This window comes from Peromyscus maniculatus, chromosome 8 (assembly GCF_049852395.1).
Source record: "Peromyscus maniculatus bairdii isolate BWxNUB_F1_BW_parent chromosome 8, HU_Pman_BW_mat_3.1, whole genome shotgun sequence".
In the NCBI taxonomy this organism is placed as follows: domain Eukaryota; kingdom Metazoa; phylum Chordata; class Mammalia; order Rodentia; family Cricetidae; genus Peromyscus; species Peromyscus maniculatus.
Window position 1 is genome coordinate 14849197 of NC_134859.1, and position 21426 is coordinate 14870622.

The following is a 21426-nucleotide window of genomic DNA, read 5'->3' on the forward strand; positions in this document are numbered from 1 at the left end:
ACTGATAGAGCATGGAGACCATGGTCAGGGAAGGATGATTGCTGTAGTTGGGAAGAGATACATCAAACAAGATGAGGAAAGATTTTTGATTTCATGGGGAAATATTATTTATGTGTTATTATGTGTTAACATACGTATGTGTATATAATATATACATATATATTATACAGAGAGAGAGTTGAGTAAAAGCACTTATTGCCAGATCTGACAACCTGAATTCAATCCCTAACATAGTAGAAGGAGAGACCCAATAATTCCCACAAGTTTATCTCTGATCTACACACATGCCATGGTGTGTGCATATCATCATATATGCATGCACACCCACATTTAAAAAAGATATTGTGGTGGCAATAACCTAGTCCTGGGAGGGAAAGGAAAATTAAAAACGAAACTACAAGTTGCCCGTCAGCCATCTTGCCTCTTTACTTTCTGGTGTCTGTAGAGAGTTCCCTGGTCACCTTTCATCTGTTACACAGATCAGATTTGGAGGGCCTCTTAAAATCGTATTGCAATCCCAGTGAAATCCCTTTTTGTCTTGTCATTACTTGGAAAGGCATTAACTCGGTGGTGGACTAGAAATATGTAGTTTCTTTTGTCATGTTTTAGATAGCATAAACTGTGGAGTGCTCTGCTTTGGTTCAGAGGAACTGAAAATGGAAAGAACATGAGGTTGTTTCTCTTGAGTATTCTCTCCTCGTATGGTTATGAATTCAGGCATACAAATGTATGAAGAAACAGCTGGTTGGGAGAGCATTTTGTGTTTTACTTGGATTTTCCTGTGACTAAATATAGTATTAGGTGGCCTGTACAGCACTTGAATAGTATCAAATTGGAAGGGCTGTTGTTTTATCAAAAAACAAACAAGAAAGCTTTCATATACTGTGGTATCTGTACATACAGAATAGCAGGCTAGACTTTTTAGCTTAAACTATTTAGTTGGTAGCTTTAACATGAGCTTGTGGAAAACCAGAGGGTTACTTACATTCTCATCAGAAGCACCAACAGGTCATCTTCGGAGGCCATTTTTCTGGACTGTACTCTGGACTCAGTAAGCAGTCTGAGTGAGCCACTGCCTTAGCATCCCCTCTTTGCAAAGCCTGTATTCATCCCTCAGTCTACCTGTCTTTCAAAGTAAAATCTATTATTCCACCTGATCTAAACAGCAGTCCTTTTTGTCTAATAAAGCACATTATTCCTAGCAATAATTTATATACTGAAAGTTCAACAAATTGACTTCCCTTGCTTTTATCCAGTTTTGTGCATTTCTTGAACCTCTACACTTTCTTCAGCTGTCCTTTTAAGGATCACTTAATGTTTTGATACTAGCAAAAGTAAGTAAATGTCCCTTTAAAAATAATTATTATATTTCTTGAGAATTTCTTACATGAGTACAGCATTACATTCCCATCCCACATTTTCCCCCTTCCAACTCCTTCCATGTCCCCCACTTTCTCTCAAATCTGTAATCTCATTCTCTCTAATTTTGTGTTTATGTGCACGCACACACACATATGTATGTACATACATATGTACAACCTACTGAGTCCATTTAACGTTGCTCATGTGTATATGTGTTTACAGCTGACCACTTGGGATTGGATAGCATATCAGGGCTTGTCTCGGCCCCCTTTTTTATTGTAGCAATGGAGATTGCATAATAAACAAAAATCAGTTATACAATCTTAAAAAATCTTGCTTCTGACAGTAATAAGATTATAAAGTGGAATAGGCCTAAAGTATGTTATATCCATTCAAAAAGCCACATATTTAGTTGTATACATGATTTCAGAGAAATTAATGTTTCAATGATTTTATATAGTACTTTGCCTCTCCTTTAGGAACTAACAAAACATAGGGGGAAATAGAATTCCTTTAATTATTTTATTAGTGAAGTGGGCATTAGATGCCTATAGGACAGCATTTTGGAGGAAAATCTCTATTGTGTGTAATAGGTCACAGGAGAAAGAGTCAACATTTTTTAATCACCTATAACACACAATGCCAAACGTTTTATGTTCATTTTCCCTGCTCCTTGCAACAATCCCATGAAATCATACCTCTAATGATGCATCCTAAATCCGCCTTCTCTTTCTCCCCTTTTTTCTTTCATCTTAGGCATTTGGGTGAATTAAACAAACAGTAATTACAGTTAACAAATACAGGTACACATCTAGTTTATACAGCATGCATAAGATAGCTGAAAGACATAGATAATAAGCAGTGTGTACAAAACATCAAAGGCAATATTGACAAGCGGGGTGTGGTGGTTTGAAAGAAAATGGCCCCCAGAGGGAGTGGCACTGTTAGGATATGTGGCCTTGTTGGAGTAGATGTGGTCTATGAGTATTTTGCCAGCATATATGACTGTACACTGTGTGCTTCTGGTGTCCACAGAGGTCAGAGGAGAACGTTGGCTTTCCTGGAACTTGTATTAGGGAATTGGAATTGTGAACCACCATGTGGGTGCTGGCAGCCACACCAGGGTGCTCTGTGAGAGCAGCCAGTGCTCTTAACTGCTGAGCCGTTTCCCCACCCTCTGGGTAGTTCTTTCCAGGGGTGATTTTTCACTTCCCAGAAGACATTGGAGTATCTTGGAAGACATTTTTGGTTGTCATTTCGCAGAGAAAGAACTACTGCCTATACCAGGCAATTTAAACAAACTCACCAATTCCACATTCATACCTGTCAAAAATGAGTGCCATTGTTATCCCAGCTGCACAGTGAGGAAATGAAAGCGTAACCAGGGGTGGTGCTGAGGCAGCAGAAGTAGTGGAGTCACAAACAGGTCCGCTCCAGATCTGCACTTCTACCCAGTCCACCCTCTTCCTCCCTCACAAAATCAAAGTTGGCCTTCCTAGTTCAAAGGACTAACTAGTTTGACCTGGTATTATTAACCAATAAAAGTTAAAAAATGGAGGGCAGGGGAAACGGCTCAGCAGTTAAGAGATAGAGGCCAGGGATCAACACAGGTTCTATCACCACCAGTTACCTGGCTCCAAATGTCAGTCATACTGTCTGAAAAACTCTGTCTTAGCACAGTTCCTGGCATATGCATTGCAGAATATTTGCTGTTATTTTCTAATAATATGTAAGAAAAACATGGATAATTAACAACTGTACACTCTTCTAAGGAGCTAAAAAAAAGTATAAATTGATCTCACGTAAGAAATTAATTACTAGGATATCAATATGGGGACCCTATTTAAAGAACATGAATTTTTGATATATGAAATCATATCGGGATGGCCCTTGTAGGCAGTTTTAGTATCTAATTCTATCTAGTGCAGATGTACCTGTATATATGTACTTTTCAGAGCATTCATGTTCATTTATATATATATATAAATGAGTCATTGGTTAAGAATATGGTCTTTGGAGCTGTTCAAAATTATTCTGACTTGGCTCCTGGGTGTCATTGCAGACCTTAAATACATATAACAGTTTCTCTGAAACACAGTTCTTCAGTAGTAAAATTGTGATATGTCTACACCTGCATCATAAAATTCTCATATTGTTAACTGAGATACAGTGTTGAAAGTGCTGAGCATAATGCTTCAACTCCATGAGCACTCAGTAAACAACAGCTACTCATGATTCTTCATTGCTACCATCCATGATCCGGTCCTTGTACACACAGTGGTTAAAAACTAAAGGGCTGCTCATTACTAGCTGATTGCTAGTAGAGTAGCTCTGGCCATGGGTTCTTTGCTTACCATATCAAGTCTATACAGCTTTACTTGCTGGTATTACTAGTTGTAGAAAGTCACTGTTCTCTGGGGGCTCTAACAAGGTCTCCTTCCTTGATCGATAACTACCAGTGCCCACTCTCAGCATCCCTGACACTTTGGAGACACACTGGGTCTTTTTATTGAAGTGCAAGTTATGCTTATTTTTTGCAAGTGTCCATTAAAGTGCCAAGTCACACACACCCTATATATGTTTTTACATATGGAATTTCACCCCGTCTCCAAATCCCATATCACACCAAGAAGGGAATCTAAAACAGGAAAACAGCATTTTCTGGTTTCCTATCATGTGACTATGCACTGTATTCTTTTTGATTCTATGTTTTCAACTTTCTTTCATTTATAGTATGAGTAGCTCCTCTGAAATTGTCAATGTGGTTTGTTCAGAGATAAACTGTAAGCATGAGGTTTTTTGTTTGTTTTCCTTTTAGAATAATATGTACTTTGATTTTTGCATGTTGTAGGAAACACTGGTTACTATTGTGTTTCTGAAAACTAATTTGTTGTAATTTCTTCTTCCATTACGCTTGAATAATACAGTCTATATTGTGCAGACTTGGCTTAAACTTTGAGCTAATTTGCATCTGTCTATATTAATGTTTTCCTTGAACAAGGCCTTAATATGTTCTTTTGTTCTTTTTAAAATAATTATGTTAAATATAAGAATGTATCCTAATTTTGGAGAAAGATTTTTTTCACTCTTCTACAATTAAAATAGTGGTAAAGAGTTGCTGTTATAAAATGGTAACAGCTTCCTTAGTGGTTACTAGTCTTCTGCATCAGTTGACTATGTCATGTGATCACCAGCAAGCAGATGCAGAGACTGCAGGGGAGATGGCCGGATGTGGAAGCTGGAACCAGCAGTGTTGGCAAGTGCTTCTGTTTTGCTAAGCACCTGCTTTTCTGTATTCAGCTGGCCTAAACCATCTGCTTTTAGATTCTCCCTACCTACTTCAGCCATTTTAGAACTTGAAATACCTTTAAAAGTAGTCCAAAATTGAAGAAAAAAATTGTTTTTAAGTGTTCTGGTATCATAGTAAGCTAGGAATCCATGCCACTCTTTCATGGCCTGTGCTTTGGGACATTCCAGTTTAATCCTTGAAAGAATAATTACTTTTTAATTTAAGTGTAGTGTGTTTATTATGTGGGATTAAAATGTTTTTCTCCCCTTTTGACTGCTTGTTCTCAGATATCACAGTGTATTTGCCTGAGTAGATACTTGGTCACAGTGTAATACACTAAAAACAGTTATTGAATGTGAGTGATTTACATGTTCCTTCTCATTGACAAGGGGGAAGGGACAAAGAAAAGCATCACACAAGATTTGACCAAAGATCCTAATTCTTTATAAACTTAATTACTTTCTAGATAGACCACTTTTATTCTCAATTTTAAAACTAGCATTTATAAAGTGTCTATTGTGTAATTGCTCCCATAGTGGGCATTTTGTTCACAGTAATGGAATGCCTGCTTCAGCCTTCTGAAGATAGACATTATTGACTTCATCTTGTAGATGATAAAATGATTTTCAGACAAGTTGTAGAAATTGTTCCTGGGTCACATGTGAGACTAGAACTCTGTGGTTTCTCTGGCTTTTCTATACTGCTTGTCAAGATGTTTTCAAGTCCAAGACATGAGCTGGTATGTGGTAGAGAGTTTCTGTTCATGGTGTCAACGACAGTGTATTTTACTTAGATGGGAATGAGCTCATTTCATTGGTTTGTGAAGCTCCTGGTTCCTTCCTGTCCTTTTGTAGTCTGTGGACATTTTAGATTTCTCACTGATGCTGAGAAATGGTTGGTACTTCGTCTTCCATGCTGCTTCTCTTTTGTTTAATTACTTAAGGAAGGAAAGGAACAAAGTGAGGCCTATTTCTAAACGTTTACAGAACTTAACTTTCTTTGAATATGTATGCGTCACATATGTGTGTACTCATGCACAAGTGCTCATGGAAATCAGAGGTCAGGGTAGGGTGTCTTCCACAATTAAGTACCACCTTGTATTTTGAGTTAGGTTCTCTGACTGAACTTGGAGCTCACAGACAGCAAACTCGGGGATCCTCCTGTCTCTACCTCTCCAGTGCTGCTCTGCTCAGTTGGGAGCAAACTCAGGTCCTCTTGCCTGAGCCCTCCCCTGCTCCTGACCTTAAGAGTGCGTCTACCACTGTTACCTGAGCCCCTTCCAACGAGAAGGAGCGTGTAAACCACCTGTGGGCAATAGGTATCTGTTTTAGTTAGTGTACTTTCAAAACTACAGTTTGAGTCAAATGACTGTATGGTTACATGCTTTCAGACCTTTGTTGCTGCCTAGAAATTTAACCTGTGCAAACCAGTCCCACAGATACCACAGAGAAAGATTCAGTTTGACTTATTTCAAAGCAGTGCTAATAGATGTAGTCCATACTTACCTACAGCAAAGCACACATGGAAGTCAACATCATGATTGCCTTAGGTCTTTCTAGCCTGGAAAGCTGAATTCTTAAGAAGAGGAAGGTGTTTCATTATTGTATTTTTTTTTTCCTTTGTTCAGGGACATTGGTAAGATGTGAGAATTTGGGGTTGGGGATTTAGCTCAGTGGTAGAGCACTGAGCTCAGTCCTCAGCTCCAAAAAAAAAAAAAAATTAAAATAAAAAAAAATGTGAGAATTTTTCTGGAATTTAAATTTGAGTCCTTAAATCTACATTAACTTAAAAAAAAATCTACTTTAACTTTAGGAAAAAAATACAAAGTTCTGTTTCCTGTAGTGGACAATAAAGTTTATGGAGATAACTTTTTTTCCAAAATAGTGGCACAAAACTGAAAAAACAGGTTAGTAGTCTGTACACTAAAGACTCCTCAACTGTTTGAGAAAATATACAAATAAACGGGCCACCTCTTTAACCTTTTGAAATTAAGAATTGTTGGTAGAGACCGGTTCATTGGCACTTTAACAAGGGAGTATTGACTAGGTGAGCCATTGAACTGATGTGTCCTTAAGTAGTTAATGTACTGACTGCTACTTCTTGGCCTTTTACCGCTTAGCCTGTCTTGTATTTGCCCTGATTCTGGGAAAGAGACAAAATTGTCACAGTTTTCTCACTATGGTATTTCTTAACCCTATTCTTCTTAAGTACTACAACAAAGGAATTAAGAGTCCCATTTTTAGGCTGGGCGGCGGTGGTGCACACCTTTAATCTCAGCACTCAGGAGGCAGAGCCAGGAGGATCACTGTGAGTTTGAGGCCAGCCTGGTCTACGGAGTAAGATCCAGGACAGGCACACAGGCACCAAAACTACACAGAGAAACCCTGTCTCCAAAAAAAAAAAAGTCCCATTTTCACAATCAGTACCTGCTTTCAAAGCTTTGGACTTAGACTTAATTTGGTGCATATTTAATTGAACTCTTTTGAGTAGATGAACTGCCCCAAGGATTGAGTAATGAAATGGAAGATACCCACAGTTCCAAAATGTGGAAAGTAGAAACTTAAATTGAAAATAAAAAGTTTAAAAAAAATTTCTTTATGTCTGGAAAGGCCAGAATATCAAGGAAAAGGAGCACATGATTCACAGACAGCAGAGAGTCCCAGAATTAAAATGATTGGCCTCTGTCTATTATGTGCACTGTAGATAGATAAAACCACATTTTGATTTTAATTTTTCCCATTTAGAGAATTCCCTACTACATACTCCCATAACAGGAAAAAAAAAAGCAATACTCTCTGTGAGTAATACGTTCCATAATCTAGTCCACTCACTATGCAATTTTAGTCCCCAGTCTCACTTTTGTTAATCTGGTTTTTTCCATTTTGAGCTTGGACTACATTGTTCTCTACACATACCATGCCCATTCAAGCATTCACACTTAACAGTTCTTCCTGAGTCATATCTATTAAAGCTCATTTAAATGATGATAAGTGCTAGCATTTGTTTATAGTTCATCACATGCCAAACACATCAATAACCTTTTACATCCACTAAATCACCCAAAGTGTTATTAACCCCAAATCTACAGAAAAGTACTTCGCTAAGAATACACAGGTAGGAAATGGCATCACAAGATTTGACCTCAGTTGCCATCAGTACGGCTCAGCAAGTTAAGGGCTCTCCGTGCAAGCCTGGCAACATGAGTTTGATTCCCTGAACCCATGTAAAGGTGAATGGAAAGAACAGACTCGAATTGCCCACTGACCTCTACACACACACACACACACACACACACACACACACACACACACACAACCACAACCACACAACACACCATGGCACGATGCCCACATACAACACAAACACACAAGCACAGTAAAAATAATAAGAGATTTGACCTTAGCTCTCTCTGGCTCTCTAAATTCATTAGATGATGAGCTATCCTGGTCTTGTACCTTGAATATTTATACCGTGTGTCTTCATTTTTTTTTTTTATTATGTTGAGGATTCTTGAGGACAAGAGCATAACTTGTGTATATCACTACAACTAGGACAAGGCTACATTATCAGCTCCTTTCTTTGTGAGTGATTGAATCCAGATCAGGAAGGATGTGGTGTTCAGCATTTGAGTGGCGAGAAATTTTGTTTTGATCCTACTTGATTTTCTGAAATGGGCATTGCTGATTCTTCAGTGTTGTGTTAGCAGCTGACAGGTTACACCAGCTAGTATTTAGTTTTTAAGAATTGTAACGTAGGGCTGAAGAGGTGGCTCAGAGGTTAAGAGCACTGGCTGTTCTTCCAGAGGTCCTGAGTTCAGTTCCCAGCAACCACATGGTGGCTCCCAACCATCAATAATGAGATCTGGTGCCCTCTTCTGGCGTACAGGCATATTGTATACTTAATAAATCTTTAAAGAAAAAAAAGAATTGTAGCCTAGAAAAAGATTGTTATATTGGCTGACAGTGTTATTCTGGACAAGAAACCCGTTGCTTTTTGTCTTTCATTATACATATACTTATATATTTAATTGCTTATATTTAGTGTGCTAAGGAGCAGCCATGATTTTGACTAGAGAGAGTTCGTCCTGCCATCACAGACAGGTACAGAACTTAAAACAAATAGGTAATTGTTACTCAGTGTGATATGTTTCATAAGTGATGTGCAAAGCAGTGGGAACCTGTTGGAATACTCATAGATGTCGGGGAGGATTCCCTGAAGATGGCTGAAGTTTTTTGTGGTGTTGTCACTCACCTGCACAATATAGACATGTAAGAAAGGGTCAGGAGCTGCATGCTGGAGCAGGTGAGACACTGCAGCTTCACACTTTCCACTTTGCCATTCACAGATGCAAATCCTAATGTCCACTCAGTTCATATTGTTTATCAAATTAAGGAGGTTGACAGCAACTAGCATCCATCTAAGAAGATTAGCTAAAGCAAGTGAATTTTTCCTCCTTCTCTCAATTGACACCAGAAGCATACACTGCTTCTGTTCTGTCACATAGGTGCTAAGTATAACTTAAGGTTGTTTTCCATGCACTGAATGAAATGGCACCCAATAGAAAGTTTACTTAGAATTTATGGTACTACAATAAGTGTAAGTGAACCTGATAAGTATTTTGTTCTTTTCCTTTGTCACTGAGAATATTAGTATTTATGATCAACTATAGTATAGGGAGTGATCATGATTTCAGCAAACACAAGCATTTCCTATTAAAAAGAAGCAACAAAAAGGGTTAATATACCAGGGTTTCTTTTGTGTGTCTCTGTGTGTACACACACACAGAGAAGTGTAGATGTAGTAGAATATCATTAGTAATGAGAATAATGATTATCTTATAAATAACATGATGAAATAAACTTCCTCCATTGAACTCTTTAAAAACACTTACCAAGCCAGTAAGATGGCTCAGTGGCTAAAAGAGCTTAATGCAAGCCTGATGATGTGAATTTCCAACCTCTGGAAGGTGCCCATACCAGTTGCACACCTGTTCTCACACATATTACATGCACATACACAGTAATAAATAAAATTAAAAATTTACAAATCTTCCGCAAGGTCCTAATTATTAATTATAATAATTAGGCTGATTCAAAAGACAGAAAAAAGCCACAGCTATTATAGCTATTACAGGAAATAGAGTGGATTAATAATAAAAAACAGTACATTACCTCATAACCATATTCTTATCATGAGATTAGAGGAGGAAAGCATTAAGCAAATACCCTGATTATTTTAACTCCTGGAATTGGAGATAGATATTCCCAAACTGATTTGTACACAGAAGAGCCGGGGGTGGGGGGATGACTTATTTTTCACAAAATAAAGTTTTAATGGCAGTTTCTGTGGATATGTGAACATAATTCAAGATATATATGTGTGTGAGAGAGGACAAAATGCACTTGATATGAACACTAAGTAACTACATGTCTATCTTTTTATAGATACAGTGTGTGTGAACCGAGTGGGCATTTTGTCTTAAATCCAGTAATCTCACTATTTTAAATTTATTTTAGGTAACTGCTGGGAGCTATAATTTTTAAAAGACTGCATTATCCTAGGAACAAAAATTAGAAAAAGATACCTTCTTGGCTCTCAGTAACTCAGCAAAGTTTAAATTAATCCTAGTTAGAAAGCCTTAAATACCTTTGGTGAAAAACAATAATGTTTTTAAGTTAATTTGGATATGGTTTTAGAAATTCCAAATAGCATGCATGTATGGGTTTCATGGACAGCTTTTACTGCATGTTGTAGACATTTTTGGATCACATTTTTCCTATCAGCTATTTGGTAAAAGTACACAATTTGCTAAGATGGTTAATAGGACACAAATATAGACATTTCATGTGCTGTACCATGTAAATGTAAACCTTTGTAGTTACATGTTTTTGTAGCAAGAGAATTGTTTTAAAAGGCATGTAATTTATTAGCTATCGGTAGCTGCTTTATTGCCTTGCCGCGCTGCAGTAATAAATAAAAGAAAGTGAACTGATTTTACAAATGGCACACAAGGTGCACATTTTGTGGGGGAAAAGTCTTTTTTTAAAGAATTGGCATTAAATCCTTTTTTTGTGATGACAAAGAGGCTAAGAGTGCAAACTGTATTTTCTGTTTATCGAAAACAGTCTTTTTTTCTCCGGGGCATTTTTTCCTATGATCATCAAGGGATTTCAAAAGCAATAAAGTGTGGAATCATTGTTCGACTTGAGCAGTATTAAAACTTAGGTTTTAATTTCAGTGAAGTAATAAGATTTGAACCTGTCTCACATTACAGCACTGTAAGGCATTTAGCAATTGTATTTTAAAGGAGGATTTTAAAATGCAGCTCACTTGTAAGCTAACTGTCTTTCTATAATTAATAGTTTTTCTTCAGTCTAGGCTGTTGCAATCAGACCAAGAAATATCTGAGTTTTTAGTAACACATGGTAATTGTAAGTCTTAACTCCTAATTAGCCTAAATGTCTAATAATTTTCTGTTTGCTTCCAAAACTACTTTTTTAAAAAAGAGTCATGTTTAAAGCTATAGTGTGTCTTTGGGATTTCAAAAATATGAATGTGTGTATGTATATTTCTATGAGCTTTTATAACAGAGCAAAATTATATGTTAGTTGATTCATTAATCAAGTATTTTATCCTTCAATATAATTTATTAGTTTTTGGTACCACATTCCCCCCCCACACACACACAACACACACACACACAAATTAAGTGCCAAATAAGGGTCTGTTTGTAAAGCTAAATCCCAAGTAACAGTCTGGATTCTTCCATACATAACATTGAAACTCACAGTTATGTCTCAAAAAATGCTTTAAAATATGAGCATTTCTATTAGATCAGTGTGAGAACATACTTGCTGATAAAAGATTGTATTTACCATTTTGAATTGCTATTGAAAATAATTGCCTCTACAAAAGGAAACATCTGTATGATGGCACATGGTTAAAGCTGCCATCAATTTTTAACATTTGAGGGTTGAGCTATGACCTTTTATGATGACTGTGAACAGTAACTGCCTCCATTAGCCATAAGTTTTGTTTCTTTATTTTAGTAGATGGCCTAGACTGTAAATATTAGAGAATCTAAAATAAATCAACATATTATCCTAAGGATACAAAATGTAAGAGCTATTTGTGGTTGGGAACCTTTGACAGATAGTTTGGATGAAGCAGATGATTGCCTGCCTAGCGTATCTGGTCTCCATTGCTATGCCTGCGGGCAGTTTAGTGCTATGGTTGTATATTGATGTCAGGGTTAGTACTGAGTGGCTAGCAGTGACAGATGTCTATAATTACAGGCAATGCTTCCAGTATTTCTGAAAAGCCAGCCTATGTTGAACAATTATCTTATTTCTGCCTTGCCAAAGAGCATGTTCCAATTGCTAGTATTAGCAGTGGTGGATATAGAGCTTCATCTGCTGCCTTGGGACAAATGTGGGGAAAGCACTTGGTTATAAAACATAAATGCAAAATATTTTTTCAACATTTTAAATTAGTTAAGTTCAGTGTTCCCTAATTTTTATCTTCCCATAATGTTTCTGTTGAAGGAGTCTTGAAATATAAAAACACATTTGGCATACTTATTGGGATTTTGTTTTCCCCTAGGCCTGTGTGGCTCCCCAGTGCCAGTATCCCTTGCTTTACTGAATAGATGTTAAGCAAGTTGGCTTTGAAACAAGTTCTCTGGTGTAGATTGTGTGTTCTGATTGATTGCCATTACAAAATTGGAAATGCATTTCCATGGAAAATTTCTGAATCCCAGTAAGTTTAGTTGGAAACTTAATGACAAAATTATAAAATGATAGAAAATGCTAAACTCTCAGGCTTGAGTGGTGGCTCAGTGCTTAAGAGTGCTTGCTGTTGTTGCAGAAAGTCTGGTTCATTGCTCAGAACCCACGTGGTGGCTCTCAATTGTCTGTACCTCCACTTCCAGGGGATCCAGTACCCTCTCTGCCTCATGAGATCTTGCATGCAGGTGGTGTCCATAAAGTCACACAATCACTGACATGTACAAATAAAAAAATGAAATAAAAATATGCTAAGTACCTTAGTATACTGGTGGCTTTACATTTGCTAAGAATTGCAATTCTTTTTTGTTTGTTTTGTATTTGTTGGTGGTCATGTTTTTTGAGACAGGTTCTCTCTGTAGCCCTGGATGTCCTGGAACTCACTCTGTAGACCACACTGCCCCACCACTACCCAACACGAATTGTGATTCTTAAATTTTGTTTTAATCTCCTATCCTCAAAGATTTTAGTCTCTTGAACACTTACTGTCATTTCCTATCTCCAAGTTTTTATGACTGCTTCCTTCCATTGCTCCTTGGCCCACTTGGCTGATCATTAGAAATGTTTTCGTTCTTTGTGTTACAAATGTGAGGGTGTTCATTTTATCTGGGTATTAGCATTTATATGCATGGACCATAATGCCACATCTGCCAGGAGGTACAGCCATCCAACACATTTCAAACTTCTTAAAGTTAGGCACTGTATAGTAACACAGTATTCTTGGTATAGGTTTTAAATTCTGGATTTTTAGTTATTATACAATGAGAAATGCCTAGGAAAAGTTTGAGAATATAGATTTGTTTTGGTTTGGGTTTTGGTTTTTCAAGGCAGTGTTTCTCTGTAGCTTTGGAGTCTGTCCTGGAACTCACTCTGTAAACCAGGTTGGTGTCGAACTCACAGAGATCCTCCTGTCTCTGCCACCCAAGTGCTGGGATTAAAGGCATGTGCCACCACCGCCCAGTGAGAATATAGTTTGATCTTAAGTCATATTCTAACCTGTACAGAGTTTCTGCTTGAAACTGAAACACTTGGCTGAAGTATTCATTTTTTTTATGTAGTTTTTTTTTTAACTAAATGTGATTGTCATCACTTTACAGAACTAAAATTTCACAAAATCATCCTACTCTAAACCAATACAGTTTGTTTTCTTTTCTGTCACATTGCCTATCTGTAGAGATGGGGTTTAGGCATGATCCATTTCAAAGTGTCCTAACAAAACCAACTTTGTGACTTTCATCCCCATGTTAACCATTTCCCAAGGGAATTTTATTTCTCCAACAACAGATTGAAGCAGTGGTCCTAGCTGGCCAGCAGTGACAAGAAAATCAAACTGGATCCAGATGTTTATATAATCCATCCCAAAACAGGAAGCCTGACTCAGAACCCAGAGTGTGGCATAGAGATCACTATAATCTTATATGTAAGGCCATTCTTACTGTAGTGACTACTCCTTGGGCACCCTCACAAACTTCTTAAGATAATTACAAACTTCTCGTTTTATTTTGGAATCCTTTGTGTGAATGTACTGAAAAAAAATTGACAATTAGATGCATTCATTGATCTGAATTGGAAAGACTTCAGTAATTTATTGAATGTGGAAATATAAATCATTTACTTATCTGGTGTGTTGAAAATTTATGGTTGAAGTAGGAAGTAGAAGTCTACAGTGTCTCATAAAATGAGGATGAGGACCAGAACTGAGCACTCAGACCCTTCAGATAGACGTCATGGGCTGACATTCTGCTTTCTTCCCTTCTCCTCCCCATTACTCTTCTTGCCAATCCTACTAGTGCCCCATTTTTCGTTAGGTGTTATTCTACCTTTCACCAGGCCCTTCTCCCCTGTAGCCATCCTTGTTTAACTTTTCCTAAAACTCTACACATAGAACTTAGAACATGCATCTGTTTTCCAGCATTTGATTCAGATACTCGATCAAGAGCAGTCATTACAGTAAGAATGGATAAGGACTACCTGACATAGAAGATTACAAGGAAAACGTTCTGTCCTCTCAGCACATGCCAGCAGCTTATGCAGATGGGGGTGCTACTGTGTCAGGACTGTCCTGAATACTCTGTATTAATTTACCACTTTAGTCAGTCCTTTCACAGAGTCCAAGAATATTAGGTCCTACATACATCCTCATCCTATAGTTTTTTTAAGCAACCAGGTTTTAAAGGTTAATCAACTTACTTATTATAATCACTTTGTAGTTGGCTGAATCCCACAGGTCTTGAGCTTCAGAACCTATGCCCCAACCAGCCCTCTAGACTCCTACCTGATTAGTGAGTGATATTATTTTTAATTGTTTTAGATTTATTTATGTGTAGGGATGTTTTGCTTGTATGTATATTTGTGCATCCCATGCATGGCTGGTGCCCTCAGAGGTCAGAAGAGTGGCTGAGATCCCCCACAACCAGTGTTAGGTGGTTTTTAGCTACCATGTATCCTGGGAACCAAAACCAGGTCCTCTGCAAAGAACAACAAGTGCTCTTAACCACTGAGCCATCTCTCCAACCTCACTTATTATTATTCATTACATTATTCTTTGTATTCTTATATAGGTGAGGAACAGAGACTGTCAAAGAATAATTTAAAGTTATAGAATTAATTCATTAAATAAAAATGTTTTTGAGTGATTATCTGCAAAGCTAATAAGTAGTGAATTCTCAATCAAAAGCTCATGTGTTACATTGTACATTATTTCTGTTTCCTCCTGGTTGAAATTACCTTAAAAAAATATGTAGTCAGCAAATGTTGTCATTGTTGTTTTCTTATTGATGGAAGAGTATATTTCCTGAGCACCTGTGTACTGTCTTGCTCCACCAATCAGGCTCTTGTGTGTTTATGACTAAATTACAAGATAGAAAACTTGGATAGAAACAGGATTTAGGCTGTTGCTGCAAATATTGCCTCCTCTGATTTAAAACCAGATATTAATATTTCAGGGAGTTGCTTTGAAGATAAAAGTTTTCATCAATTAGGCCAGTATATGAAAGCAATTGAAAATGGGACAAAGAAACTTCTTAACTATGTGAAAAGAGCTAGCTAGAAATGTAGCTGAGTTCATATAGTACTTGCCTAGCATGATAAAGTCTTAGATTTGATCTCCTGGCACCACATAACACCAGCCATGATAGTATATGTCTATAATCCCAGCACGCTAGAAGTGGAGGCAGAAAGATCTGTTCATGTCTACTACATAGCAAGTTCAAGACCAGCTTTGGCCCATGAAACTCCATCTAAAAATAAAAAGAGCATACTTGACACAGTAGAAAACTATGAATGTCACTGACAGTTTTCATTCCAGGATTATTTTTTTCATTCCTTACCATGTTACAGATTCCCTCCCATCCAGAAAGGATAAAGAATTAACTATCTCTTAGAAGGTCAGAAGCTATAGAGGCTGGTTTTGGTTTCCAGACAGAGTCTCTCTGTGTAGGTTTGGAGCCTGTCCTGAAACTACTTTGTAGACCAGGCTGGCCTCAAACTCACAGAGATTCACCTAACTCTGCCTCTGCCTCCCAAGTGCTGGGATTAAAGGTGTGCATCACCACACCCAGCAAAGTTATTTATTTATTTCTGTTTTTATGTATATTGGTGTTTTTTGCCTGCATGTATGTCTGTGTGAGGGTGTTGGACCCTGGAGTTCCAGACAGTTGTGAACTGCCATGTGGGTGCTGGGAATTGAACCCAGATCCTCTGGAAGAGCAATCCATGAGTGCTTTTAACCACTGAGCCATCTCTCCAGCCCATCAGCAATTTCTTTTTTGTTTGTTTGTTTGTTTGTTTTGGTTTTTTGAGACAGAGTTTCTCTGTGTAGCTTTTGGAGCCTTTCCTGGAACTCACTCTGTAGCCCAGGCTAGCCTCGAACTCACAGAGATCGACCTGCCTCTGCCTCCCAAGTGCTGGAATTAAAGGCGTGCACCACCACCGCCCGGCCATCAGCAGTTTCTTGAGGCTGTTTTTTAATATAGGAAATGGAACATGGTTTCAGAAAGAGACTCCAGAAAGAAAAGCAGAAATACAATCATGTAAATAAAACAAAAATGCTAAAAGTAGAGATTGCTTCTAAGTAATTGTCTGACACCCACTACAAGTAGACATGCTTTTTATAGAGGGTTGGATAGTTGTATGTATACAAGAATTGGACTAAGTGCAAAAAACTCACCATCATTTCCTTTCTTCTACATGACTACACAACTGAGTTTGTTGGTTTAAATGTGGTTTTGGCCATCAATTGATGACTTTGCTACTGACATCATTAGCTCCACGTGTTTGCCTAGTATAACTAAATGCCTCCTGGAAACTGACAGTATTAAATGATTCTCTAAATAGTTCTGCCATCATCATTTATTTGTTTCTTTTTTGGAGCTAGCCTTAAATAATTGGCTTTTGAATTCTTTTTTAATTATTATACAGCAGCAAACCCATTGTAATTCATATAGCCACATTCAGAGTTTGCAAATGACTTCACCATGCCACTAAAGTTTCAGAATGAAAATCAGTGTCACAAGAATATTTTAAGTGACAGCAACAAAGATTCTGAGCCATTTTCTTCCTGTACCTGAAATTAGGAAGGCTTAGTGCTCTTCTCTTATCTCTTGACATTAGGTGGCAGGTCCATAAACTCTGTGCTTTTTAGGTTGTACGCCCGAAGAATGATGTTTCCAGAGCTCCAGAGAAGGCTTGGAAAATAGTTAAGGTGAGTTGAGCACCTGGTTACGGTGATGGTATCACCAGTCTTCATGCTTGTCTCACCGCAATCCCTGAGATGGACACGTGCACCCAGGGATAAGGGCATGGGTGTGTTGCCTTGACTCCCTTCTTACATCCTATGTAACCCTAGGGTATGAGGCATAGAGCCACGTGGTGTTCAGTAGTTAACTAATTAGTAGGACTAACTAAAGACTAGCTAATGTGATCTCAGTCTAGTTTCTTGATTATAACATTTTTGATCCCTGAAAGGGTAAGTTTTACTTACTACATTAAATGGTATCTGTTACTGGACAGTAACTAGCACACACCTGTGCCAAAATATGTTTCTGGCTGACACCTTTAAGAAGCATGCAGAGTAAACAAAATTCTTAGCTTCCTAGTTCCTCACCTCTGCCTTTATCCTCTCACAAACTTTATACAGCAACTTTTTTGTTTTAAACCCTAATCATACCATCCTGTGCACTTGGTACAAGGCTTTGTTATAACACAAAATTATAAATAAACCCTTAAATATTTGTTCATAATGCTCTCTTCAATCCATTGTCTCAAACTTTCCAGTCAAGCCTTCTTCCTTTGCCATAACCTTGTTTGCATCTTTTTTCAGTGGGTTTGGAAAAATAATACCTAGGATTTTAGTGTGGTATTATCCACAGAAGACTAGTGTAACAGAAGCTTGGCTCCAGACATGGAGTGAGTTGGCAGCCAGCAAGAGCAAAGCTGTGTCAGGACAAATGTCCACTCTTCATCTTCTCTCGTTGGCTTTCAGCTGGTTGCACCACAGGAGTCTCTATGAGCTGTGTATCCTGTGACCAATAACTGGTGCACTCGACCCGGGTCCCTCTTGGCTAGGGACAGCCTGTCGGGAGGCATTAGGTTCATGCTGCTGAAGATCCTTAGTCAGTGGCTCCCTGAAGGAAAGTGAGGCAAATAGCCAGATTCTGTTGAACAGGTGGTAGTTAGACCTTAGCTCTGCTTGTGGGGGTGGGAAGGAAAGAGTCTCCAAAATTACCAGTCTTGCTGGTTTTCACACTACCTGTGTACTTCTCTGTCCAATAAACGGTTGTTTAGAAACGTGTCCAGAATTATCTCTGGCAGCATCTGGAGTTCTCTAACTTTTCTACCTTCCTTTAGCAGTCTGGATTTGGGCCCATGTCAGGAATGGAAACCCCACTGGGATGCAAGCAAAAGAGGAAACATGTTCTTAGCCATGCATCAGTGGAGGCCCCTACTGGGAGAGGGGATTATCACAAGCAGCAGGCAGCCCTGCACCCCAGCCTGCCGAGCTCCTGCTCTGCCACAGGATGTGGAGCAAAGGAAATGGGAGGCCAGAGTGGTTGCTCCAAGTTTCTTTACACAATAGGTTATTCAAGCAGATTGGGAATGCTTCTTAAGAGATTTGTTAGGTCCGTGTCCCCTTAACAAGATGGCCACCACAGATGGTGAGTTCAGATACTGTTTTTACAGTACAAATTGAAGATTCATATTTGACTGAGATTCTGCTGATTTGGGCAAGCATATTGCTCAGCTATTTCCACTTAGTTTCCAACTTAAATTAAATTCTGCCAAAGGATTTTTTTGTCTTAATTTCATTCCTATATTTAGTAATTTTATTTTTTACTTTAAATGCTATGGAAAGGTTGGCTAAGATTAATAAAGATCTATTCAACATCACTAAGCTTGCATATTTAATATGCAGCAATGACGTTTGTACCAATAATTCTCTTGCTATAATGTTAACTTTATTACAGTGTTCCTGTTTTATTGTGCTTCAAATGTCAATGAAAGAACTCAGTGTCCTTCCTTCCAAATGGTTCAGTTAAGTAATGAAATGTTGCATTAGTTCATTCTTCTCTACCTCAGTGTGCTACCAACACCTTCCATTTTTAACAGCATCCTCATATAGACAGCACTGGACTGACCACAAGACAAAAATAATGAAAATTGCTTGCTTACTCACACATAATGCACAGTTGCATGTCCAGGTCCCAAATTCTTTCCTGAGTAACATTAGCACCTTTGTCATAAGGCAACTGTCCTGTGTGGGGCACTGTCTCCATGTGGGTGCTTTTTGAGCCAGATTTTTTCAAGTTACAAGTCAAAGCCTTAACTGACAAGTCACTACAGTAAATTAAAATAGTGCTTTAAAATTCAACTGGAGATGGGTTATGTTACCAATTTTATATTCTTTGATGTAAGTTTGTAAGAATAAGGTGGTTTGAAGAAGGTCTGTCACCTGATGACAGAAGTCTTTGCTGTTGATTTCCACTGCACTGCCAATTTTATGCATTGAGCCTCTGCACAGTGTGCTAAAGCCTTTGAGAAGTTTAAACATCTATAGAGAGCCTACGGGTATTAACTTGCTGTAATTTTCTGAAAATTCATTATCCAGAAATCTTAATTCATTATAACGGCTCTTATGAAAACCTACAGAACTGGGTTTCTCTTATTCTCATATTTGCACACAATGAGAGATTCGTTGTTTCTAATTTGTTTCATGTGGTGCTTCTGAGTACATCTCACAGAGGGCTGTTATTGAATCTCTGTGACTGTCATTATATCCATCAACCTCTAGGAACTAACATTCTGGGTTTCCCAGTTCTGTAATCTACTTCAGATGTAAGAATTGACATAATTAGCTTCTCACAAGTTATAACCAGAATGCAGCAGATACCTAATGCCAAGTATTGGCTTGGGGGTGGGGGGCAGTTTAAAAATTAGCACAGGATTTACTTTCATTCTTTATTAAATTTACAGCCAAATATTTTGTTGCTATTTTTATGTTAATTCCTTCTGTTTTATTTGACTCCTTTTAAAAACTGTACATAAGAACATTGAGGAAATGAGAAAAATGAAAAGATAGTTGAAGCTGTCTACCTATAAATGCACAGGCAACATCTGTCATTAGATGAGTTCAGAAGATGGAGAGTACATTGTACCACTGATGCTGTCTATTCACATACAAACACTCTTTCCTGAAACTGAAAAGAGCCTTCTTCATAGTAAAATAACAAGGATTTATTAAGATGATTATTTTAGAAACATGTATTCTCAAACTGTAATGACACTTTCTGATATTTATTGAAATTCCATATATTTCATGAGCTGTTTTAATGTGTCAGAGTTAAAATGGGTACCTTGTAGCTTCTAAGGCAGCAACTGTTTAGAAGTAGAAAGAGTTGGTATGCAGGAGGCTGTGCCCGTAGAGGTGGTAGAGGCCAGCCTAACCTGCATGAGGCAGTAGGTTCAGTTCCCAGTACCACAAAAAGAAAGGAAAGGAAGAAGAGAGAGTTGATGGTTCTGGGTAACTCAAGTGTTAAATGGTCTTTAAATACAAAACCCGGAACTAGATATTGGGGTAAATGCTGAATGATCGGAGAAACAAGCCACAGCCACCACCTCTTACCACAGCAACTCCTCAGCCTGAAAAAGCCCCAGCCGAAAGGACTTCAGCCAAAAAAGCCTGAGGTTCCTGTCTCCTCACACTTTGTATACCTTTCTCCACCCAGCCAGTGTGCTTGCCAGCACTGGGGTTAAAGGTGTGTGCCACCACTGCCTGGCTTGTTTTCTCCTAGACTGAGTCAATCTCATATAGTCCAGGGTGGCTTTGAACTCAGAGATCCAGACAGATCTCTGCCTCCTGAGTGCTAGGATTTAAAGGTGTGTGCCTCCACTGCCTGGCATGTATGTTTAATCTAGTGGCTTATTCTGTTCTCTGATCTTCAGGCAAATTTTACCAGGGTACACAATATATCACCACAGTTCTATGTCATGAAATATTGACATAGTTATTTTACCCCCTTAACAAAGGCTATGACTAGAATGTGTTAATTGGTTCAACACATACATAAAGATTTCAAAATTACTAATTAAAATTTCAAAGGTTTATGGTCTTGATGGTTATCTTTATTCTGTTAAAATCTCCATGAAGGGTTTGGATCCCCAAAACTCACATAAAAGCAGGCAGGCAGAATAATTCCAGTGCTCCAGATTAGGAGATAGTCAATCCCCAGGACAAGCTGGCTAGCAAAAATGGGCACACTCCAGGTTCAGCAAGAGACCCTTTCTCAATAAATGAAGTAAAGTATGATCAAGGAAGACAAATGATGTCACTTTCCAGTCTCTGCACAATCTTAGTTATGCAATTATGTGTATGCGTGTGCATGCGCAGACACACACACACACACACACACACACACACACACACACACACACACACCAAGTCTCCAAGAGAAATACATCTTCCCTTTCTGTTACTTTTGATGTGTAAGGCCTTCT

The 21426-nt window shown here is 38.1% G+C and overlaps 1 protein-coding gene across 4 annotated transcripts in view; it reads left to right on the plus strand.

Moving 5' to 3' along the window:
• Ranbp17 (RAN binding protein 17) overlaps positions 1–21426 on the plus strand; it is a 340305-nt gene that overhangs the window by 196293 nt on the left and 122586 nt on the right. For 2 of the 4 annotated variants that reach the window (XR_006075264.2, XM_015997609.3), the window contains exon 15: positions 17078–17137. The exons of the other annotated variants lie outside the window; for them this stretch is intronic. Coding sequence is in view for 1 of the 2 variants with exons in the window: in XM_015997609.3 (XP_015853095.2) it covers positions 17078–17137 (60 nt within the window). In the remaining variant the exon portion in view is untranslated. The remainder of the gene's footprint in view (positions 1–17077; positions 17138–21426) is intronic. 4 annotated transcript variants of the gene reach the window in all.